The sequence below is a fragment of the Oncorhynchus gorbuscha genome, unplaced genomic scaffold (assembly GCF_021184085.1).
Source record: "Oncorhynchus gorbuscha isolate QuinsamMale2020 ecotype Even-year unplaced genomic scaffold, OgorEven_v1.0 Un_scaffold_551, whole genome shotgun sequence".
Taxonomy (NCBI): Eukaryota; Metazoa; Chordata; class Actinopteri; order Salmoniformes; family Salmonidae; genus Oncorhynchus; species Oncorhynchus gorbuscha.
In genome coordinates, this window is record NW_025745380.1 from 409,650 (window position 1) to 435,496 (window position 25,847).

Below are 25,847 nucleotides of genomic sequence, written 5' to 3' on the forward strand. Positions count from 1 at the left end.
CTTTTCAACTGGCAGAAATGGATGGGATATTTTTTTACAGAATATTCAGTGGTAGTGGAATCCAGTGGCCATAATAAAGTGTAGTATTTTATGATTATATTTGATATTATTAGGCTACATATCATGCGTTTTGTTGTGGCTGGAAATGGCTATCAAACAGAGGGTTTAGTTCAGATTATTCACAGAACTGCAACATCATCTCATCCAGCAATCCACCGGAACTCTTGTTACTGCAATGATATTCCAACCGGAGCGTAAATGTTGACGGTCTATCAACAACAAAGATGGCTGCCAATAGACGCTAACTTCAATTTGACAAGTGAAGGGTAAATCATGTAACGGTACGATCCCAAATCTGTTTGAAACGGTCTTGACAAAAGCAGATTTCATTCGAATAGAAATAAACAACCCTGCAGGTATGGAATATTTTATATTATTTGCCGAAATGTTGTTAACTAGCTGAAGACGGATTTAGTCGTTACTAAGTTAGCTAATGTCTGTCTCTTTGCACTGTGCGCCCAGTGTGGATAACTGCCTGCAGAATATATTATCACTGACATTGAAGATATGCATCACATCAGAGAGGAATACAGAAACTATTGTTGATTTATGTTGATTTTATTTTGACAACGGATAACGATACGGGTGTCGCACAGCCTTTCGACGCTGGCTGGACTGTGCACTAACTTCGATTAGGCCCTATTTGTGCTCATTTAATCAAAATAAGCGTCTCACTTTGTCTCAAACGTACACTGCAAAACTTCGATTAATGCCCCCAAATTAGTTGTAAATGTTATATTAACATGTAACGTAGTTTAGGCAGCAATAGTGCTGTTATAGATGTGACGGGGAAACGACAGGCACATCAATAGTTATAAGCCCACAGGCATGGTTGGCATGGAGACGAAGGCAAGGCTCAATATTCTGAAGGACACAAAGAGGACAGAGGCAACGGGGACTCCACTGAAACGGTCCGACAAAAATGATTCGTTTGAGTTGACTAACAAACAGCTGGTCCTGATGGCTGAATTGAAATGTCTGCTAATCAGTTGGAGTGAGTCACTCTGACAACCCTCCTGATTCTGGGTCATGTTTATTAAACAACATCGGCTCACACCACACGAGGACATTCACAATGTGACAAGATGAAACACTGGTATACACAGTATAACTAAACTATATACAGACCTTAATGTTACTACTTTTGGGTGGAAACTAGTGTAGGTATAGTAATTATTGGTAACTAGTATAGGTGGGTAATGGGTATGCTAATTATTGGGAACTAGTGTAGCTGGGTAATGGGTATAGTAATTATTGGGAACTAGTGTAGCTGGGTAATGGGTATAGTAATTATTGGGAACTAGTGTAGCTGGGTAATGGGTATGCTAATTATTGGGAACTAGTGTAGCTGGGTAATGGGTACTGATTATTGGGAACTAGTGTAGCTGGGTAATGGGTATGCTAATTATTGGGAACTAGTGTAGCTGGGTAATGGGTATGCTAATTATTGGGAACTAGTGTAGCTGGGTAATGGGTATGCTAATTATTGGGAACTAGTGTAGCTGGGTAATGGGTACTGATTATTGGGAACTAGTGTAGCTGGGTAATGGGTATGCTAATTATTGGTAACTAGTGTAGCTGGGTAATGGGTATACTAATTATTGGTAACTAGTGTAGCTGGGTAATGGGTATGCTAATTATTGGTAACTAGTGTAGCTGGGTAATGGGTATACTAATTATTGGGAACTAGTGTAGCTGGGTAATGGGTATACTAATTATTGGTAACTAGTATAGCTGGGTAATGGGTTTAGTAATTATTGGTAACTAGTATAGCTGGGTAATGGGTACTGATTATTGGGAACTAGTATAGCTGGGTAATGGGTACTGATTATTGGGAACTAGTGTAGCTGGGTAATGGGTACTGATTATTGGTAACTAGTATAGCTGGGTAATGGGTACTGATTATTGGGAACTAGTATAGCTGGGTAATGGGTACTGATTATTGGGAACTAGTGTAGCTGGGTAATGGGTACTGATTATTGGTAACTAGTGTAGCTGGGTAATGGGTACTAATTATTGGGAACTAGTGTAGCTGGGTAATGGGTATACTAATTATTGGGAACTAGTGTAGCTGGGTAATGGGTATAGTAATTATTGGGAACTAGTGTAGCTGGGTAATGGATATAGTAATTATTGGGAACTAGTGTAGCTGGGTAATGGGTACTGATTATTGGGAACTAGTGTAGCTGGGTGATGGGTACTGATTATTGGGAACTAGTGTAGCTGGGTAATGGGTATAGTAATTATTGGGAACTAGTGTAGCTGGGTAATGGGTATAGTAATTATTGGGAACTAGTGTAGCTGGGTAATGGGTATACTAATTATTGGGAACTAGTGTAGCTGGGTAATGGGTATACTAATTATTGGGAACTAGTGTAGCTGGGTAATGGGTATACTAATTATTGGTAACTAGTATAGCTGGGTAATGGGTTTAGTAATTATTGGTAACTAGTATAGCTGGGTAATGGGTATGCTAATTATTGGGAACTAGTGTAGCTGGGTAATGGGTATACTAATTATTGGTAACTAGTATAGCTGGGTAATGGGTTTAGTAATTATTGGGAACTAGTGTAGCTGGGTAATGGGTATAGTAATTATTGGGAACTAGTATAGCTGGGTAATGGGTATAGTAATTATTGGTAACTAGTGTAGCTGGGTAATGGGTATAGTAATTATTGGGAACTAGTGTAGCTGGGTAATGGGTATAGTAATTATTGGGAACTAGTATAGCTGGGTAATGGGTATAGTAATTATTGGGAACTAGTGTAGCTGGGTAATGGGTATAGTAATTATTGGTAACTAGTGTAGCTGGGTAATGGGTACTGATTATTGGGAACTAGTGTAGCTGGGTAATGGGTATACTAATTATTTCATCCTTCACAAAATGTTTCTCCATTCTGCAGGTATCTGAAGACACTAGGCTAACCTGTGATCACCTACTCCAGAAGTTTAGACTGAAGGAGCGTGCCTGACCTCTGACCCCTGACCTCCAGTCCCATCATGGTGCTGAAGATTTTCTTCCCTCAGTGCTGTAACAAGGCAGACAGTGGGCTGCTTGTGGGGCGATGGATCCCAGGACAGAACTCGGCCGTGGTGCTAGCTGTTATCCACTACCCCTTCATCCCTGGACAGGTCAAGCAGTACATCCACCAGGTAGAGTATGTGCATGTGTGTGCGTGTGTGTGTATCAGTCAGTGTGTATCCGGGCGGCAGGTAGCCTAATGGTTAGAGGGGCGGGCCAGTAACCGAAAGGTTGCTAGATCAAATCCCCGAGCTGACAAGGTAACAATCTGTCGTTCTGCCCCTGAACAAGGCAGTTAACCCACTGTTCCCCAGTAGGCCGTCATTGTAAATAAGAATGTGTTCTTAACTGACCTGCCTAGTTAAATAAATGTTAAATATTAATATATATATATTTTTTTTTTAATCTGTCAGTCACCCAATACCCCTTCATCCCTTGTCAGGTCAAACAGTACATACAGCAGGTAGAGAGTGTGTGTGTTGTAACCTTCCTGTCCCTGGTCCAGATGGTACATACAGCAGGTAGAGAGTGTGTGTGTGTTAACCTTCCTGTCCCTGGTCCAGATGGTACATATAGCAGGTAGAGAGTGTGTGTGTTGTAACCTTCCTGTCCCTGGTCCAGATGGTACATATAGCAGGTAGAGAGTGTGTGTGTTAACCTTCCTGTCCCTGGTCCAGATGGTACATAAAGCAGGTAGATAGAGTGTGTGTTGTAACCTTCCTGCCCCTGGTCCAGATGGTACATATAGCAGGTAGAGAGAGTGTGTGTTGTAACCTTCCTGTCCCTGGTCCAGATGGTACATATAGCAGGTAGAGTGTGTGTGTTGTAACCTTCCTGTCCCTGGTCCAGATGGTACATATAGCAGGTAGAGAGTGTGTGTGTTAACCTTCCTGTCCCTGGTCCAGATGGTAAATCAAATCAAATCAAATCAAATTTTATTTGTCACATACACATGGTTAGCAGATGTTAATGCGAGTGTAGCGAAATGCTTGTGCTTCTAGTTGACAATGCAGTGATAAACAAGTAATCTTAACAATTCCAAAACTACTGTCTTATACCTGGATAAGGAACATGTACATAAGGATATATGAATGAGTGATGGTACAGAGCAGCATACAGTAGATGGTATCGAGTACAGTATATACATATGAGATGAGTGTGTAGACATACAGCAGGTAGAGAGAGTGTGTGTTAACCTTCCTGTCCCTGGTCCAGATGCGTGGCCAGAGTGGGGTGGATCTGACGGTGCTGGGCTCGTGGAGCATGCCCAAGGAGGGCCAGGAGGGCATGGAGAGTTTCCTCAGGGACCTCAGCACCATCTTCCCCCAGGGACAGTGGCTCCAGCTCAGTAGAGAGATGGGCAAGATAGGCTTCAGGTGTCACGTCCTCACAAGGGACCAGAGTAAGTCTCCGTTTGCATCCCAAGTGGCCCCTATTGGTCCCTATATAAAGACACCTACTTTTAACCAGGGCCCATGGGGTACATTTTACCCTCTGACCCATGGGCCCTGGTCTAAAGTAGTGCACTATGTAGGGAATAGGGTGTCATAGATCTCTGGTCTAAAGTAGTGCACTATGTAGGGAATAGTGTGTCATAGAGCTCTGGTCTAAAGTAGTGCACTATGTAGGGAATAGAGTGTCATAGAGCTCTGGTCTAAAGTAGTGCATTATGTAGGGAATAGGGTGTTATTTGGGATGCAGACTTTGTAACCGCATCAAATGTGTTTTGTTTTGATTCAGAGATCACTCTCTTTGGAGATCAACTGTTTATATAGAATTATTGACGAATGGCTTTCTTATGAAATGAATGTTCTGTCTAGACGTGCATCACAGTTTTCTCACACTGAAATGAATGTTCTATATATATATATATGTATATATATATATATATATGTATATATATGCCATTTAGCAGACGCTTTTATCCAAAGCGACTTACAGTCATGTGTGCATACATTCTACGTATGGGTAGTCCCGGGGATCGAACCCACTACCCTGGCGTTACAAGCGCCATGCTCTACCAACTGAGCTACGTCTGTAGACGTGCATCACTGTTTTCTCACACTGAAATGAATGTTCTGTCTATAGACGTGCATCACTGTTTTCTCACACTGAAATGAATGTTCTGTCTATAGACGTGCATCACTGTTTTCTCACACTGAAATGAATGTTCTGTCTATAGACGTGCATCACTGTTTTCTCACACTGAAATGAATGTTCTGTCTATAGACGTGCATCACTGTTTTCTCACACTGAAATGAATGTTCTGTCTATAGACGTGCATCACTGTTTTCTCACACTGAAATGAATGTTCTGTCTATAGACGTGCATCACTGCATCACTGTTTTCTCATAGCAACAACAAGAGTTTGTAAATTAGATTGCTTAATTCACTCTGCTCTTTTTAATTCATAGAGAGACAGATCACTGTATATTTAATCGAAAGGCGGATATTTCTGTTGTTATCATCATGCAGTGCATCTGTAATAAAATGTCCCTCTGCCCCTGCCGTAGATGGGAAGCTGGTACAACAGGAAAAGGAGCTGAAAGAGGATGGTGGTGGAGAGAAAGGAGAGGGGAAGAAAGGAGGGAAGGGAGGAGCAACAAAGAGAGGAGGAGGAGAGAATAAAGTAGAGGGAGAGGAAGGAGGAGGAGATAAGGACAAGGTGATCTTTATCCACTATGAACAGAGGAAGGTCATGCTGTCTCAGCTGCACCCCATAGAGAACGGGGTTCCTGACCCTCAAACTGAGTCACAACTACCACAGGTGAGGACGTTGACTCACAGCCTGATTTACATGTAGATGTTGTTGCTCATTGAACACAGGGGTTTTCTATCCTCTCCTGTGTTGTTTACCTCTGATATTGTTGTTGTTATACATATGTGTTGTCTGTTGTTGTTGTTGTTGTTGTAATACATATGTGTTGTTGTTGTTGTTATACACATGTGTTGTCTGTAGTTGTTGTTGTTGTTATACATATGTGTTGTTGTTGTAATATATGTGTTGTCTGTTGTTGTTGTTGTTGTTATACATATGTGTTGTTGTTATACACATGTGTTTTCTGTTGTTGTTGTTGTTGTTATACATATGTGTTGTTGTTGTAATATATGTGTTGTCTGTTGTTGTTGTTATACATATGTGTTGTTGTTGTTGTTATACACATGTGTTGTCTGTTGTTGTTGTTATACATATGTGTTGTCTGTTGTTGTTGTTATACATATGTGTTGTCTGTTGTTGTTGTTATACATATGTGTTGTCTGTTGTTGTTGTTATACATATGTGTTGTCTGTTGTTGTTGTTGTTATACACATGTGTTGTCTGTTGTTGTTGTTGTTGTTATACATATGTGTTGTCTGTTGTTGTTGTTGTTATACATATGTGTTGTCTGTAGTTGTTGTTGTTGTTGTTATACATATGTGTTGTTGTTGTAATATATGTGTTGTCTGTTGTTGTTGTTATACATATGTGTTGTTGTTGTTGTTATACACATGTGTTGTCTGTTGTTGTTGTTATACATATGTGTTGTCTGTTGTTGTTGTTATACATATGTGTTGTCTGTTGTTGTTGTTATACATATGTGTTGTCTGTTGTTGTTGTTGTTATACACATGTGTTGTCTGTTGTTGTTGTTATACATATGTGTTGTCTGTTGTTGTTGTTATACATATGTGTTGTCTGTTGTTGTTGTTGTTATACATATGTGTTGTCTGTTGTTGTTGTTGTTATACATATGTGTTGTCTGTAGTTGTTGTTGTTGTTATACATATGTGTTGTTGTTGTAATATATGTGTTGTCTGTTGTTGTTGTTATACATATGTGTTGTTGTTGTTGTTGTTATACACATGTGTTGTCTGTTGTTGTTGTTATACACATGTGTTGTCTGTTGTTGTTGTTATACATATGTGTTGTCTGTTGTTGTTGTTATACATATGTGTTGTCTGTTGTTGTTGTTGTTATACACATGTGTTGTCTGTTGTTGTTGTTATACATATGTGTTGTCTGTTGTTGTTGTTATACATATGTGTTGTCTGTTGTTGTTGTTATACATATGTGTTGTCTGTTGTTGTTGTTATACATATGTGTTGTCTGTTGTTGTTGTTGTTATACATATGTGTTGTCTGTTGTTGTTGTTGTTATACATATGTGTTGTCTGTTGTTGTTGTTGTTATACATATGTGTTGTCTGTTGTTGTTGTTGTTATACATATGTGTTGTCTGTTGTTGTTGTTGTTATACATATGTGTTGTCTGTTGTTGTTATACATATGTGTTGTCTGTTGTTGTTGTTATACATATGTGTTGTCTGTTGTTGTTGTTGTTGTTGTTGTTGTAATATATGTGTTGTCTGTTGTTGTTGTTGTAATACATATGTGTTGTTGTTGTTGTTATACACATGTGTTGTCTGTAGTTGTTGTTGTTGTTATACATATGTGTTGTTGTTGTAATATATGTGTTGTCTGTTGTTGTTGTTGTTGTTGTTATACATATGTGTTGTTGTTATACACATGTGTTTTCTGTTGTTGTTGTTGTTATACATATGTGTTGTCTGTTGTTGTTGTTGTTATACACATGTGTTGTCTGTTGTTGTTGTTATACATATGTGTTGTCTGTTGTTGTTGTTGTTATACATATGTGTTGTCTGTTGTTGTTGTTATACATATGTGTTGTCTGTTGTTGTTGTTGTTATACATATGTGTTGTCTGTTGTTGTTGTTGTTATACATATGTGTTGTCTGTTGTTGTTATACATATGTGTTGTCTGTTGTTGTTGTTATACATATGTGTTGTCTGTTGTTGTTATACATATGTGTTGTCTGTTGTTGTTATACATATGTGTTGTCTGTTGTTGTTGTAATACATATGTGTTGTCTGTAATTGTTGTTGTTGTACATATGTGGTGTCTGTTGTTGTTGTTGTACATATGTGGTGTCTGTTGTTCTTGTACATATGTGTTGTCTGTAATTGTTGTTGTTGTTGTTTTACATATGTGGTGTCTGTAATTGTTGTTGTTGTTGTTATACATATGTGTTGTCTGTAATTGTTGTTGTTGTTGTAATATATACGTGTTGTCTGTAATTGTTGTTGTTGTTGTTGTTATACATATGTGGTGTCTGTAATTGTTGTTGTTGTTGTTGTTGTTATACATATGTGGTGTCTGTAATTGTTGTTGTTGTTGTTATACATATATGTTGTCTGTAATTGTTGTTGTTGTTGTTGTTATACATATGTGGTGTCTGTAATTGTTGTTGTTGTTGTTGTTATACATATGTGGTGTCTGTAATTGTTGTTGTTGTTGTTGTTATACACATGTGTTGTCTGTAATTGTTGTTGTTGTTATACATATATGTTGTCTGTAATTGTTGTTGTTGTTGTTGTTATACATATATGTTGTCTGTAATTGTTGTTGTTGCTGCTGCAGGTGTTGTCTGTAATTGGTGTTGTTGCTGCTGCAGGTGTTGTCTGTAATTGTTGTTGTTGTTGCTGCTGCAGGTGTTGTCTGTAATTGTTGTTGCTGTTGCAGGTGTTGTCTGTAATTGTTGTTGTTGCTGCTGCTGGTATTGTCTGTAATTGTTGTTGTTGCTGCTGCAGGTGTTGTCTGTAATTGTTGTTGTTGCAGGTGTTGTCTGTAATTGTTGTTGTTGCTGCTGCAGGTGTTGTCTGTAATTGTTGTTGCTGCAGGTGTTGTCTGTAATTGTTGCTGCTGCAGGTGTTGTCTGTAATTGTTGTTGTTGCTGCTGCAGGTGTTGTCTGTAATTGTTGTTGCTGCAGGTGTTGTCTGTAATTGTTGTTGTTGCTGCTGCAGGTGTTGTCTGTAATTGTTGTTGTTGCTGCTGCAGGTGTTGTCTGTAATTGTTGTTGTTGCTCCTGCAGGTCTTGTCTGTAATTGTTGTTGTTGCTGCTGCAGGTGTTGTCTGTAATTGTTGTTGTTGCTGCTGCAGGTGTTGTCTGTAATTGTTGTTGTTGCTTCTGCAGGTGTTGTCTGTAATTGTTGTTGCTGCTGCAGGTGTTGTCTGTAATTGTTGTTGTTGTTGCTGCAGGTGTTGTCTGTAATTGTTGTTGTTGCTGCTGCAGGTGTTGTCTGTAATTGTTGTTGTTGCTGCTGCAGGTGTTGTCTGTAATTGTTGTTGTTGCTGCTGCAGGTGTTGTCTGTAATTGTTGTTGTTGTTGCTGCAGGTGTTGTCTGTAATTGTTGTTGTTGCTGCTGCAGGTGTTGTCTGTAATTGTTGTTGTTGCTGCTGCAGGTGTTGTCTGTAATTGTTGTTGTTGCTGCTGCAGGTGTTGTCTGTAATTGTTGTTGTTGCTGCTGCAGGTGTTGTCTGTAATTGTTGTTGTTGCTGCTGCAGGTGTTGTCTGTAATTGTTGTTGTTGCTGCTGCAGGTGTTGTCTGTAATTGTTGTTGTTGCTGCTGCAGGTGTTGTCTGTAATTGTTGTTGTTGCTGCTGCAGGTGTTGTCTGTAATTGTTGTTGTTGCTGCTGCAGGTGTTGTCTGTAATTGTTGTTGTTGTTGCTGCAGGTGTTGTCTGTAATTGTTGTTGCTGCTGCAGGTGTTGTCTGTAATTGTTGTTGTTGTTGCTGCTGCAGGTGTTGTCTGTAATTGTTGTTGTTGTTGCTGCAGGTGTTGTCTGTAATTGTTGTTGTTGCTGCTGCAGGTGTTGTCTGTAATTGTTGTTGTTGCTGCTGCAGGTGTTGTCTGTAATTGTTGTTGATGCTGCTGCAGGTGTTGTCTGTAATTGTTGTTGCTGCAGGTGTTGTCTGTAATTGTTGTTGTTGCTGCTGCAGGTGTTGTCTGTAATTGTTGTTGTTGCTGTTGCAGGTGTTGTCTGTAATTGTTGTTGTTGCTGCTGCAGGTGTTGTCTGTAATTGTTGTTGCTGCTGCTGCAGGTGTTGTCTGTAATTGTTGCTGCTGCAGGTGTTGTCTGTAATTGTTGCTGCTGCAGGTGTTGTCTGTAATTGTTGTTGTTGCTGCTGCAGGTGTTGTCTGTAATTGTTGTTGTTGTTGCTGCAGGTGTTGTCTGTAATTGTTGTTGTTGCTGCTGCAGGTGTTGTCTGTAATTGTTGCTGCTGCAGGTGTTGTCTGTAATTGTTGTTGTTGCTGCTGCAGGTGTTGTCTGTAATTGTTGTTGCTGCTGCTGCAGGTGTTGTCTGTAATTGTTGTTGTTGCTGCTGCAGGTGTTGTCTGTAATTGTTGTTGTTGCTGCTGCAGGTGTTGTCTGTAATTGTTGTTGTTGTTGCAGGTGTTGTCTGTAATTGTTGTTGTTGTTGCAGGTGTTGTCTGTAATTGTTGTTGTTGCTGCTGCAGGTGTTGTCTGTAATTGTTGTTGTTGTTGCAGGTGTTGTCTGTAATTGTTGTTGTTGTTGCAGGTGTTGTCTGTAATTGTTGTTGTTGCAGGTGTTGTCTGTAATTGTTGTTGTTGCTGCTGCAGGTGTTGTCTGTAATTGTTGTTGTTGCTGCTGCAGGTGTTGTCTGTAATTGTTGTTGTTGCTGCTGCAGGTGTTGTCTGTAATTGTTGTTGTTGCTGCTGCAGGTGTTGTCTGTAATTGTTGTTGTTGCTCCTGCAGGTCTTGTCTGTAATTGTTGTTGTTGCTGCTGCAGGTGTTGTCTGTAATTGTTGTTGTTGCTGCTGCAGGTGTTTGGGACAGTGTGTCAGAGTGAGCCGCTGTTCTTCCTGGATAAGTATGATGACGGTCCAGTGAAGATGACCCACTGGCAATCAGAGGGACGGGAGGGATCCATTATAGTAGAACTGATGAAACAGGCCTCGACACCGCTCTGTCTGCTAACCACCTGGATGCTAACACTGTGGACCAGCCTCTGTAGTAGCAGGTAAGGGGGAGGGACGGGAGGGCTCCATTATAGTAGAACTGATGAAACAAGCCTCGACACCGCTCTGTCTGCTAACCACCTGGATGCTAACACTGTGGACCAGCCTCTGTAGTAGCAGGTAAGGGGGAGGGACGGGAGGGCTCCATTATAGTAGAACTGATGAAACAGGCCTCGACACCGCTCTGTCTGCTAACCACCTGGATGCTAACACTGTGGACCAGCCTCTGTAGTAGCAGGTAAGGGGTGTGTGTCAGTACCTGTCTGTCTGCTAACCACCTGGATGCTAACACTGTGGACCAGCCTCTGTAGTAGCAGGTAAGGGGGAGGGACGGGAGGGCTCCATTATAGTACTAACACTGTGGACCAGCCTCTGTAGTAGCAGGTAAGGGGTGTGTGTCAGTACCTGTCTGTCTGCTAACCACCTGGATACTAACACTGTGGACCAGCCTCTGTAGTAGCAGGTAAGGGGTGTATCAGTACCTGTCTGTCTGCTAACCACCTGGATGCTAACACTGTGGACCAGCCTCTGTAGTAGCAGGTAAGGGGGGGGGGTGTCAGTACCTGTCTGTCTGCTAACCACCTGGATACTAACACTGTGGACCCTGTATGTTCGTCAGTTGCAACTCTTTGTGTGCCAAGAGACACTGACCCAGTCTGTCTGTCTGTCTGTCTGTCTGTCTGTCTGTCTGTCTGTCTGTCTGTCTGTCTGTCTGTCTGTCTGTCTGTCTGTCTGTCTGTCTCCCCAGGATATTGAATGTGTCTGTCTGTCTCCCCAGGATATTGAATGTGTCTGTCTGTCTGTCTCCCCAGGATATTGAATGTGTCTGTCTGTCTGTCTCCCCAGGATATTGAATGTGCCTGTCTGTCTCCCCAGGATATTGAATGTGCCTGTCTGTCTCCCCAGGATATTGAATGTGTCTGTCTGTCTCCCCAGGATATTGAATGTGTCTGTCTGTCTCCCCAGGATATTGAATGTGTCTGTCTGTCTCCCCAGGATATTGAATGTGTCTGTCTGTCTCCCCAGGATATTGAATGTGCCTGTCTGTCTCCCCAGGATATTGAATGTGTCTGTCTGTCTGTCTGTCTCCCCAGGATATTGAATGTGTCTGTCTGTCTGTCTGTCTCCCCAGGATATTGAATGTGTCTGTCTGTCTCCCCAGGATATTGAATGTGTCTGTCTGTCTGTCTGTCTGTCTCCCCAGGATATTGAATGTGTCTGCCTGTCTGTCTCCCCAGGATATTGAATGTGTCTGTCTGTCTGTCTCCCAGGATATTGAATGTGCCTGTCTGTCTCCCCAGGATATTGAATGTGCCTGTCTGTCTCCCCAGGATATTGAATGTGTCTGTCTGTCTCCCAGGATATTGAATGTGCCTGTCTGTCTCCCAGGATATTGAATGTGTCTGTCTGTCTCCCCAGGATATTGAATGTGCCTGTCTGTCTGTCTCCCCAGGATATTGAATGTGCCTGTCTGTCTGTCTCCCAGGATATTGAATGTGTCTGTCTGTCTCCCCAGGATATTGAATGTGTCTGTCTGTCTGTCTCCCCAGGATATTGAATGTGTCTGTCTGTCTCCCCAGGATATTGAATGTGTCTGTCTGTCTCCCCAGGATATTGAATGTGTCTGTCTGTCTCCCAGGATATTGAATGTGTCTGTCTGTCTCCCCAGGATATTGAATGTGTCTGTCTGTCTCCCCAGGATATTGAATGTGCCTGTCTGTCTCCCCAGGATATTGAATGTGCCTGTCTGTCTCCCCAGGATATTGAATGTGTCTGTCTGTCTCCCCAGGATATTGAATGTGTCTGTCTGTCTCCCCAGGATATTGAATGTGCCTGTCTGTCTCCCCAGGATATTGAATGTGCCTGTCTGTCTCCCCAGGATATTGAATGTGCCTGTCTGTCTCCCCAGGATATTGAATGTGTCTGTCTGTCTCCCAGGATATTGAATGTGCCTGTCTGTCTCCCCAGGATATTGAATGTGTCTGTCTGTCTCCCCAGGATATTGAATGTGCCTGTCTGTCTGTCTCCCCAGGATATTGAATGTGCCTGTCTGTCTGTCTCCCAGGATATTGAATGTGTCTGTCTGTCTCCCCAGGATATTGAATGTGTCTGTCTGTCTGTCTCCCCAGGATATTGAATGTGTCTGTCTGTCTCCCCAGGATATTGAATGTGTCTGTCTGTCTCCCCAGGATATTGAATGTGTCTGTCTGTCTCCCCAGGATATTGAATGTGTCTGTCTGTCTCCCCAGGATATTGAATGTGTCTGTCTGTCTCCCCAGGATATTGAATGTGCCTGTCTGTCTCCCCAGGATATTGAATGTGCCTGTCTGTCTCCCCAGGATATTGAATGTGTCTGTCTGTCTCCCCAGGATATTGAATGTGTCTGTCTGTCTCCCCAGGATATTGAATGTGCCTGTCTGTCTCCCCAGGATATTGAATGTGCCTGTCTGTCTCCCCAGGATATTGAATGTGCCTGTCTGTCTCCCCAGGATATTGAATGTGCCTGTCTGTCTCCCCAGGATATTGAATGTGCACCCGATGAGGTTCATATCCAGTAAGTTGTCTACGTGTGTTCAGCTGAGCTACAGAACAGAACACCTTCAGACAGTCTGCTCTCCTACCAGAGCCACCGCACACAACCACTTCATGAGGTAGAGACCAAACACACACACACACACACACACACACACACACACACAGCCCCGTGGCAGACTGGCTACAAGATGGTATCTAACTCACCCCATTGCGTCTCAAATCGCACACTATTCCCTGTATAGTGCAGTGCATTTGACCAGAGCCCTATTGACCTCGAGTCAAAAGTAGTGAGTGACTCTCTCTCTTTCTCGCCACACAGGAAAGCCAATATCTTTGTGTCGTTCTTTGTGGATGTGTCTCTGGGCCTGCTGCTGGTGTCGTGGATGTATAGAGAGAACCGTATAGGCAAACTGGCCAACACACTGGTACCTGCTGCTGACGTAAGACATCATGGACAACAGTTCCCCGGTGCAAAAGCAATGTACAACAATTTAAACCTCATTTATAATCTGTCAGAGAGATTTTATTTAAAATAAAAAATGTCTTCAACAACGTTCAGTATCGAGAGGTGACTATTTCTGTATCGCTCAGTTGACTCTAGTTACATTACCACCTCCGTAAAACTCACATTGGTGACGATGAGCTTCAAATGAAATCACGTTGCCACATTATCAAGAGGTTCAGGGTCGTTTTTGCCCTACGAAATATCCCCCTCAATATCCCCCTAGAATAACCCCCTAGAATATCCCCCTCAATATCCAACCCAATATCCCCTTCAATGTCCAACCCAATATCCCCCTAGAATAACCCCTCAATGTCCAACCCAATATCCCCTAGAATAACCCCTCAATATCCAACCCAATAACCCCTCAATGTCCAACCCAATAACCCCTAGAATATCCCCCTCAATATCCAACCCAATATCTCCTTCAATGTCCAACCCAATATCCCCTCAATATCCCCCTCAATATCCAACCCAATATCCCCTAGAATATCCCCCTAGAATATCCCCCTCAATATCCAACCCAATATCCCCTAGAATATCCCCCTCAATATCCAACCCAATAGCCCCCTAGAATATCTCCTCAATATCCAACTACAATAACCCCTTAATATCCAACCCAATATCCCCTAGAATAACCCCCTCAATATCCCCTAGAATAACCCCTCAATATCCCCCTAGAATAACCCCCTAGAATAACCCCCTCAATATCCCCTAGAATAACCCCCTCAATATCCCCTAGAATAACCCCTAGAATAACCCCTCAATATCCAACCCAATATCCCCTAGAATATCCCCTAGAATAACCCCTCAATATCCAACCCAATATCCCCCTAGAATATCCCCCTAGAATATCCCCCTCAATATCCAACCCAATATCCCCTAGAATATCTCCCTCAATATCCAACTACAATAACCCCTTAATATCCAACCCAATATCCCCTAGAATAACCCCCTCAATATCCCCTAGAATAACCCCCTCAATATCCCCTAGAATAACCCCTCAATATCCCCTAGAATAACCCCCTCAATATCCCCTAGAATAACCCCCTAGAATAACCCCTCAATATCCAACCCAATATCCCCTAGAATATCCCCTAGAATAACCCCTCAATATCCAACCCAATATCCCCCTAGAATATCCCCTAGAATAACCCCCTCAATATCCATCCCAATATCCCCTAGAATATCCCCTAGAATAACCCCCTCAATATCCCCCTAGAATATCCCCCTAGAATATCCCCTCAATATCCATCCCAATATCCCCTAGAATATCCCCCTAGAATATCCCCTCAATATCCCCTAGAATATCCCCCTAAATATCCAACCCAATATCTCCCTAAATATCCAACCCAATATCTCCCTAGAATAACCCCTCAATATCCATCCCAATATCCCCTAGAATATCCCCTAGAATAACCCCCTCAATATCCCCTAGAATATCCCCTAGAATAACCCCCTCAATATCCCCCTAGAATATCCCCTAGAATAACCCCCTCAATATCCCCCTAGAATATCCCCTAGAATAAACCCCTCAATATCCAACCCAATATCCCCCTAGAATAAGGTCCCCTCCAATATCCCCTAGAATATCCCCTAGAATAACCCCTCAATATCCCCTAGAATAACCCCTCAATATCCCCTAGAATATCCCCTAGAATAACCCCTCAATATCCATCCCAATATCCCCTAGAATAACCCCTCAATATCCATCCCAATATCCCCTAGAATATCCCCTAGAATAACCCCTCAATAAGGTCCCCCTCAATATCTCCTCGATATCCCCTAGAATAACCCCCTCAATATCCAACCCAATATCCCCTAGAATTACCCCCTAAATAACCCCTCAATATCTCCCTTGATATCCCCCTCAATATCTCCCTCGATATCCCCCTCGATAACCCCCTCAATAACCCCCTCAATATCTCCCTCGACATCCCCCTAAATAATCTATCTCTGAGTATGTGTGCTGATCTAGGATCAGTTTTGCCTTTAGATCACAAGGAATAAGATAACATGGACCAAGGGGAGCATTATAACATATTATGATCCCCACGTCCCTCCTGTCCATTATAATCATATTCATTATGATCTAGGATCTGGTCCTCCTCTCCATTATAGTCATATTCATTATGATCTAGGATCAGGTCCCTCCTCTCCATTATAATCATGTTCATTATGATCTAGGATCAGGTCCTCCTCTCCATTATAGTCATATTCATTATGATCTAGGATCAGGTCCTCCTGTCCATTATAATCATGTTCATTATGATCTAGGATCAGGTCCCTCCTGTCCATTATAATCATATTCATTATGATCTAGGATCAGGTCCTCCTGTCCATTATAATCATGTTCATTATGATCTAGGATCAGGTCCTCCTGTCCATTATAATCATATTCATTATGATCTAGGATCAGGTCCTCCTGTCCATGTAATCTGATTCATTATGATCTAGGATCAGGTCCCCCTGTCCATGTAATCTGATTCATTATGATCTAAAAGGCTAAACTGATCCTAGATCAGCTCTCTGAGACACTTTATAAATACAGCCCATAGTGTATATATTATAAGGTGAGACTAAATGTTGTTCTGTGATTTGTAAGCATGTAGCTAAGCTATGTATTGTTGTGTGTGTTGTTGTTAGTATGTAGCTAAGCTGTGTATTGTGTTTTGTTGTTAGCATGTAGCTAAGCTATGTATTGTTGTGTGTTTTGTTGTTAGCATGTAGCTAAAGAGCTGGAGGAGCTGTTGCAGTGGCTGATGGGAGCTCCAGCTGGTCTGAAGATGAACCGGGCTCTAGACCAGGTGTTAGGACGATTCTTCCTCTACCATATACACTTGTGGATCAGTGAGTCACACACACACACACACACCCATGCCCCTCCTCCACACACACACACACACACACACACCCATGCCCCTCCTCCACACACACACACACCCATGCCCCTCCTCCACACACACACACACACACCCATGCCCCTCCTCCACACACACACACACACACCCATGCCCCTCCTCCACACACACACACACACACACACACACACACACACACACACACACACACACACACACACACACACACACACACACACACACACACACACACACACACACCCATGGCCCTCCTCCACACACACACACACACACACACACACACCCATGGCCCTCCTCCACAGACACAAACACCCATGACCCTCCTCCACACACACACACACACCCATGACCCTCCTCCACAGACACAAACACCCATGACCCTCCCCCACACACACACACACACACACCCATGGCCCTCCTCCACACACACACCCATGCCCCTCCTCCACACACACACACACACACACACACACACACACACACACACACACACACACACACACACACACACACACACACACACACACACACACACACACACACACCCATGCCCCTCCTACACACACACACACACACACACACACACACACACACACATGGCCCTCCTCCACACACACATACACCCATGACCCTCCTCCACAGACACAAACACCCATGACCCTCCTCCACACACACACACACACACACACACACACACACACACACACACACACACACACACACACACACCCATGGCCCTCCTCCACACACACACACACACCCATGGCCCTCCTCCACACACACACACACCCATGACCCTCCTCCACAGACACAAACACCCATGACCCTCCTCCACACACACACACACACACACACACACACCCATGGCCCTCCTCCACACACACACACCCATGGCCCTCCTCCACACACACACACCCATGGCCCTCCTCCACAGACACAAACACCCATGCCCCTCCTCCACACACACACACCCATGACCCACCTCCACACACACACACCCATGACCCTCCTCCACACACACACACCCATGACCCTCCTCCACACACACACACCCATGACCCTCCTCCACAGACACAAACACCCATGACCCTCCTCCACACACACACACACCCATGACCCTCCTCCACAGACACAAACACCCATGACCCTCCTCCCACACACACACCCATGACCCTCCTCCCACACACACACACACACACACCCATGACCCTCCTCCACAGACACAAACACCCATGGCCCTCCTCCACACACACACACACCCATGGCCCTCCTCCACACACACACACACCCATGGCCCTCCTCCACACACACACACACCCATGGCCCTCCTCCACAGACACAAACACCCATGCCCCTCTCCACACACACACACCCATGACCCACCTCCACACACACACACCCATGACCCTCCTCCACACACACACACCCATGACCCTCCTCCACACACACACACCCATGACCCTCCTCCACAGACACAAACACCCATGACCCTCTTCCACACACCCACACACCCATGACCCTCCTCCACAGACACAAACACCCATGACCCTCTTCCACACACCCACACACCCATGACCCTCCTCCACAGACACAAACACCCATGGCCCTCCTCCACACACACACACACCCATGGCCCTCCTCCACACACACACACCCATGCCCTCCTCCACACACACACACCCATGGCCCTCCTCCACACACACACACCCATGGCCCTCCTCCACACACAAACACCCATGGCCCTCCTCCACACACACACACACCCATGACCCTCCTCCACACACACACACCCATGGCCCTCCTCCACACACACACACCCATGACCCTCCTCCACACACACAAACACCCATGGCCCTCCTCCACACACACACACCCATGGCCCTCCTCCACACACACACACCCATGGCCCTCCTCCACACACACACACCCATGGCCCTCCTCCACACACACACACCCATGACCCTCCTCCACACACAAACACCCATGGCCCTCCTCCACACACACACACCCATGACCCTCCTCCACACACACACACCCATGCCCTCCTCCACACACACACACCCATGGCCCTCCTCCACACACACACACCCATGACCCTCCTCCACACACAAACACCCATGGCCCTCCTCCACACACACACACCATGACCCTCCTCCACACACAAACACCCATGGCCCTCCTCCACACACACACACCCATGGCCCTCCTCCACACACACACACCCATGACCCTCCTCCACACACACACACCCATGGCCCTCCTCCACACACACACACCCATGACCCTCCTCCACACACACACACCCATGACCCTCCTCCACACACACACACCCATGGCCCTCCTCCACAGACACACACCCATGACCCTCCTCCACACACACACACACCCATGACCCTCCTCCACACACACACACCCATGACCCTCCTCCACACACACACACCCATGACCCTCCTCCACACACACACACCCATGGCCCTCCTCCACACACACACACACCCATGACACTCCTCCACGCACACACACCCATGGCCCTCCTCCACACACACACACCCATGACCCTCCTCCACACACACACACTCATGACCCTCCTCCACACACACACACCCATGGCCCTCCTCCACAGACACACACACCCATGACCCACCTCCACACACCCATGACCCTCCTCCACACACACACACCCATGGCCCTCCTCCACAGACACACACACCCATGGCCCTCCTCCACAGACACACACACCCATGACCCTCCTCCACACACACACACACCCATGACCCTCCTCCACACACACACACACCCATGACCCTCCTCCTCCTCCTCTCTGCAGGCTACATTCACCTGATGTCTCCGTTCGTTGAGATGATTCTGTGGTACGTGGGTCTGTCTGCCTGCCTGGGCTTGACCTTTGCCCTCTCCCTGCTCTCTGACATCACCGCCCTGCTCACCTTCCACATCTACTGTTTCTACGTCTATGGAGCCAGGTGAGAAGAGACCGGTCACTAACCCTGCTATATCTACTGTTTCTATGTCTATGGAGCCAGGTGAGAAGAGACCGGTCACTAACCCTGCTATATCTACTGTTTCTATGTCTATGGAGCCAGGTGAGAAGAGACCAGCACCGTCACGATGCCTCCCAAAAGTGCACCACGTTTGACCTTAGTGCACTATAAAGGGAATACCCTATGAGCTCTAGTCAGAAGAGGTGCACTACGGAGAGGATAGGGTCCCATTCGGGATATAGACATTGAGTCTCCAGTGTAGTTTGGCAGGTTAACACGCCATGAGAGTAAGAATGACCACATATTTGAATCTTCTTCTTCCTAAAGCCTCACGTTGCGCCGGATGTCACGAATTTCAATCGGGACGTGCTCATCGAAGTGGAAACGTAACCCCCTTGCGGTTGAAGGTTCCGTTGAAAGACAGACTTTTTTCAAACTTTTGCGTCCTCTTCAGTTCGTCGAAGAACATGTTTATTATCAGCTGAAACTGATATTTATCCTGTTTAAAAAAAAAAAAAATGTCATATTCTTCCAAAATAAATACGATCCCTGACGAGATAGGCTCTGCTCAATCTTGCGTTATAAACACTACACTTGACTTGTCAGTTCAGTAGCGGAGCAAAACGCCGTGAAGATGACGTACGACGTAATGAGACACGTCGCGATGGAAACACGACCCACTGCCGCAAAGGTGACTCGTCAGTGTAGCCTAGTGATGCGAACAAGCGGATATTTTAGGTGAACGAAACCGAATTGCATCATGAGAGAGCTGTTCATTTACTCCCTAATGTGCATACTGGTAGGCTACTACTGATTTTTAGCGATTCTCTTCAGATAAATTGTGAAAACATTCGATGAAGATGTTGAGTACCTCACTGCAAGGAACAATAAGTAGTAGAGCCTTATTCTGGTCCAAAATATGATTTTTAAAAAACAAACAGATTGAAGGTTATAAAAGCTGATGTCATGATACTTCAGGTTATTGGTCTACTGATGTGATTTAAAGTGTTGGCAATGGAGTAAATCAACTGCTGCTTTCTGTGAAACAAAGCCCATGTTTAACACCTGCTTCAATCATCAGTCACACCTGTTGGTCTATTCGTGGGCTCCTGACTGTATAAAGATGGGGTTCCCCATCTGGCAGGGGGGTACGGGGGACCTCCCCCTGAAAATATTTACATTTTAAAAACTTTTATGGGATATTGTGTGTAGATTGAGGGGGGGGATGTTTTTAAGGCTGTAATGTAACAACATGTGGAAAAAGTCAAGGGGTCTGAATACATTGTGAAGGCTCTGTACCTCTCAGCCCTGTGAACATTATGGTGACGTGTTAACTCTTTCCCCTTTACTAATGGATGTGTGAGGAGCTCTCAGCATGTCATTTACAGACTTATTAAATGTGTATGAAGGCTAAAAATATCTTCCTTCTCTCACCCTCCATCCTCCCTCTCACTCTCCATCCTTCTTTCTCTATCCCCTCCCCCTCTCCGCCCTGCTCTTCCCCCTCCTTTCCCTTTCGTCTCCCCATCCCTCATTCCCCTCCCCATCACTCATTCCCCTCCCCCTCTCCCCCTCCACTCTCTTCCCCCTCCTGCTCCTTTCCCTCTGTCCCCTCTTCCCCCTACCTCCCTTTCCTCTCACCATCTCTCATCTCCCTTCTCTCTCTCTCTCTCCCTCTCTCTCTCTCCTCTCTCTCCCCCTCGTCTCTGTCTCTCTCTCCCCCTCGTCTCTGTCTCTCTCTCCCCCTCGTCTCTGTCTCTCTCTCCCCCTCGTCTCTGTCTCTCTCTCCCCCTCGTCTCTGTCTCTCTCTCCCCCTCGTCTCTGTCTCTCTCTCCCCCTCGTCTCTCTCTCCCCTCTCGTCTCTCTCTCCCCTCTCGTCTCTCTCTCCCCTCTCGTCTCTCTCTCCCCCTCCCCTCGTCTCTCTCCCCTCCCCTCGTCTCTCTCCCCTCCCCTCGTCTCTCTCCCCTCCCCTCGTCTCTCTCCCCTCCCCTCGTCTCTCTCCCCTCCCCTCGTCTCTCTCCCCCCTCCTCTCTCCCCTCCCCTCGTCTCTCTCTCCCCCTCCTCCCTCTCTATCTCTCCCTCTCTCTCCCCTCCCCTCCTCCTCTCTCTACTCCTCTCTCTCTCCCCCTCCTCTCTCTCTATCTCTCTCTCTCTCTCTCTCCCCTCTCTCTCTCTCTCCCCTCCTCCTCTCTCTCCCCCTCCTCCTCTCTATCTTTCTGTCTCTCTCTCTCTCTCTCCCCCTCCTCTCTCTCCTCTCCCCTCCTCCTCTCTCTACTCCTCTCTCTCCCCTCCTCCTCTCTCTCTCTCCCTCCTCTCTCTCCCCTCCTCCTCTCTCTCCCCCTCCTCCTCTCTATCTCTCTCTCTCTCTCCCCCTCCTCTCTCTCTCTCTCCCCCTCCTCTCTCTCTCTCTCCTCCCTCCTCTCTCTCCCCCTCCTCTCTCTCCCCCTCCTCCTCTCTATCTCTCTCTCTCTCCCCCTCCTCTCTCTCTCTATCTCCTCCCCCCTCTCTCTCTCCTCCCCTCCTCTCTCTCCTCCACTCCTCTCTCTCCCACTCCTCTCTCTCTCCCACTCCTCTCTCTCCCCCTCCTCTCTCTCTCTCTCTCTCCCCCCCTCTCTCTCCCCTCCTCCTCTCTCTCCCCCTCCTCTCTATCTCTCTCTCTCTCCCCCTCCTCTCTCTCTCTCTCCCCCTCTCTCTCTCTCTCTCCTCCCCTCCTCTCTCTCTCCCCTCTCTCTCTCTCTCCCCCTCCTCTCTCTCTCTCCCCCTCCTCTCTCTCTCCCCCTCCTCCTCTCTCTCTCTCTCTCTCTCTCTCCCTCTCCTCTCTCTCTCCCTCCTCTCTCTACTCCTCTCTCTCTCCAGGCTGTATTGTATGACAGTATATGGTCTGTCCTCTCTGTGGAGGCTGTTCAGGGGGAAGAAATGGAATGTCCTCAGACAGAGAGTAGACTCCTGCTCTTATGACCTGGACCAGGTAGTCACACACCTATTACACACACACACACACACCTATTACACACACACACACACACACACACACACACACACACACACACACACCTACACACACACACACACACACACACACACACACACACACACACACACACACACACACACACACACACACACACACACACACACACACACACACACACACACACACACACACACACCTGTTACACACACACCTATTACACACCTATTACACACACACCTATTACACACACACACACACCCCTATTACACACACACACACACACACCCCTATTACACACACACACACACACACACACCCCTATTACACACACACACACACACACACACACACACACACACACACACACACACACACACACACACACACACACACACACACACACACACACACACACACACACACACCTATTACACACACACACACACACCTATTACACACACACACACACCTATTACACACACACACACACCTATCACACACACACACACACCTATTACACACACACACACCTATTACACACACACACACACACACACACACACACACACACACACACACACACACACACACACACACACACACACACACACCTACACACACACACACACACACACACACACACACACACACACACACACACACACACACACACACACACACACACACACACACACACACACCTATTACACACACACACCTATTACACACACACACACACACCTATTACACACACACACACACACACACACACACACACCTATACACACACACACACACACACACACACACACACACACACACACACACACACACACACACACACACACACACACACACACACACACACCTACACACACACACACACACACCTATTACACACACACACATTTGTTACAGTGAACTAATTTGTGTGTATTTGTTATAGTGAACTAACGTGTGTATTTTTTACAGTGAACTAACGTGTGTGTATTTGTTACAGTGAACTGATGTGTGTATTTGTTACAGTGAAGTAATGTGTGTGTATTTGTTACAGTGAACTGATGTGTGTATTTGTTACAGTGAACTGAAGTGTGTGTATTTGTTACAGTGAACTGAAGTGTGTGTATTTGTTACAGTGAACTAACGTGTGTGTATTTGTTACAGTGAAGTAATGTGTGTGTATTTGTTACAGTGAACTGATGTGTGTGTATTTGTTACAGTGAACTGATGTGTGTGTATTTGTTACAGTGAACTGATGTGTGTATTTGTTACAGTGAACTGAAGTGTGTGTATTTGTTACAGTGAACTAACGTGTGTATTTGTTACAGTGAACTAACGTGTGTATTTGTTACAGTGAACTGATGTGTGTGTATTTGTTACAGTGAACTGATGTGTGTATTTGTTACAGTGAACTAACGTGTGTATTTGTTACAGTGAACTGAAGTGTGTATTTGTTACAGTGAACTGAAGTGTGTATTTGTTACAGTGAACTAACGTGTGTGTATTTGTTACAGTGAACTGATGTGTGTATTTGTTACAGTGAAGTAATGTGTGTGTATTTGTTATAGTGAACTAACGTGTGTGTATTTGTTACAGTGAACTGAAGTGTGTGTATTTGTTACAGTGAACTGACGTGTGTGTATTTGTTACAGTGAACTAACGTGTGTGTATTTGTTACAGTGAACTAACGTGTGTATTTGTTACAGTGAACTGAAGTGTGTGTATTTGTTACAGTGAACTAACGTGTGTATTTGTTACAATGAACTGATGTGTGTGTATTTGTTACAGTGAACTGATGTGTGTGTATTTGTTACAGTGAACTAACGTGTGTATTTGTTACAGTGAACTGAAGTGTGTATTTGTTACAGTGAACTGATGTGTGTGTATTTGTTACAGTGAACTGATGTGTGTATTTGTTACAGTGAACTAACGTGTGTGTATTTGTTACAGTGAACTAACGTGTGTGTATTTGTTACAGTGAACTAAAGTGTGTGTATTTGTTACAGTGAACTAACGTGTGTATTTGTTACAGTGAACTGAAGTGTGTATTTGTTACAGTGAACTGATGTGTGTGTATTTGTTACAGTGAACTGATGTGTGTATTTGTTACAGTGAACTAACGTGTGTGTATTTGTTACAGTGAACTAACGTGTGTGTATTTGTTACAGTGAACTAAAGTGTGTGTATTTGTTACAGTGAACTAACGTGTGTATTTGTTACAGTGAACTAATGTGTGTATTTGTTACAGTGAACTAACGTGTGTATTTGTTATAGTGAACTAATGTGTGTATTTGTTACAGTGAACTAACGTGTGTATTTGTTACAGTGAACTAAAGTGTGTGTATTTGTTACAGTGAACTAAAGTGTGTGTATTTGTTACAGTGAACTGATGTGTGTGTATTTGTTACAGTGAACTGATGTGTGTGTATTTGTTACAGTGAACTAATGTGTGTGTATTTGTTACAGTGAACTAATGTGTGTGTATTTGTTACAGTGAACTAACGTGTGTATTTGTTACAGTGAACTGATGTGTGTATTTGTTACAGTGAACTAACATGTGTATTTGTTACAGTGAACTGATGTGTGTGTATTTGTTACAGTGAACTAACGTGTGTGTATTTGTTACAGTGAACTAAAGTGTGTGTATTTGTTACAGTGAACTAAAGTGTGTGTATTTGTTACAGTGAACTGAAGTGTGTGTATTTGTTACAGTGAACTGAAGTGTGTGTATTTGTTACAGTGAACTGAAGTGTGTGTATTTGTTACAGTGAACTGAAGTGTGTATTTGTTACAGTGAACTGACGTGTGTTGTTTTCTAGTTGTTCATAGGGACGTTACTCTTCACCATCCTGCTGTTCCTCCTGCCAACCACAGCTCTATACTACCTAGTGTTTACCCTGGTGAGAACACACACAGAGGCACTTTAATCCCCTCTCCATCCATGTCTGTCTGTCTGTTCCTCCTGCCAACCACAGCTCTATACTACCTAGTGTTTACCCTGGTGAGAACACACACAGAGGCACTTTAATCCCCTCTCCATCCATGTCTGTCTG

General features: G+C 44.7%; 1 protein-coding gene across 3 annotated transcripts in view; it reads left to right on the plus strand.

The window, feature by feature from the left end:
- The window catches only part of LOC124018611 (phosphatidylinositol N-acetylglucosaminyltransferase subunit Q-like), a 30,900-nt gene that overhangs the window by 371 nt on the left and 4,682 nt on the right, over positions 1–25,847 (plus strand). Inside the window, exons 1-11 of one of the 3 annotated variants that reach the window (XM_046333954.1) lie at positions 249–341; positions 2,964–3,213; positions 4,298–4,484; positions 5,596–5,849; positions 10,708–10,904; positions 13,422–13,553; positions 13,757–13,877; positions 16,663–16,789; positions 19,649–19,802; positions 22,677–22,788; positions 25,614–25,694. In XM_046333954.1, coding sequence (XP_046189910.1) covers positions 3,061–3,213; positions 4,298–4,484; positions 5,596–5,849; positions 10,708–10,904; positions 13,422–13,553; positions 13,757–13,877; positions 16,663–16,789; positions 19,649–19,802; positions 22,677–22,788; positions 25,614–25,694 — 1,518 coding nt within the window. In that variant the 5' untranslated portion in view covers positions 249–341; positions 2,964–3,060. Of the gene's footprint in view, positions 1–248; positions 417–2,963; positions 3,214–4,297; positions 4,485–5,595; positions 5,850–10,707; positions 10,905–13,421; positions 13,554–13,756; positions 13,878–16,662; positions 16,790–19,648; positions 19,803–22,676; positions 22,789–25,613; positions 25,695–25,847 lie in introns of those variants that run through there. The other 2 variants (XM_046333952.1, XM_046333953.1) reach the window with 2 other exon arrangements.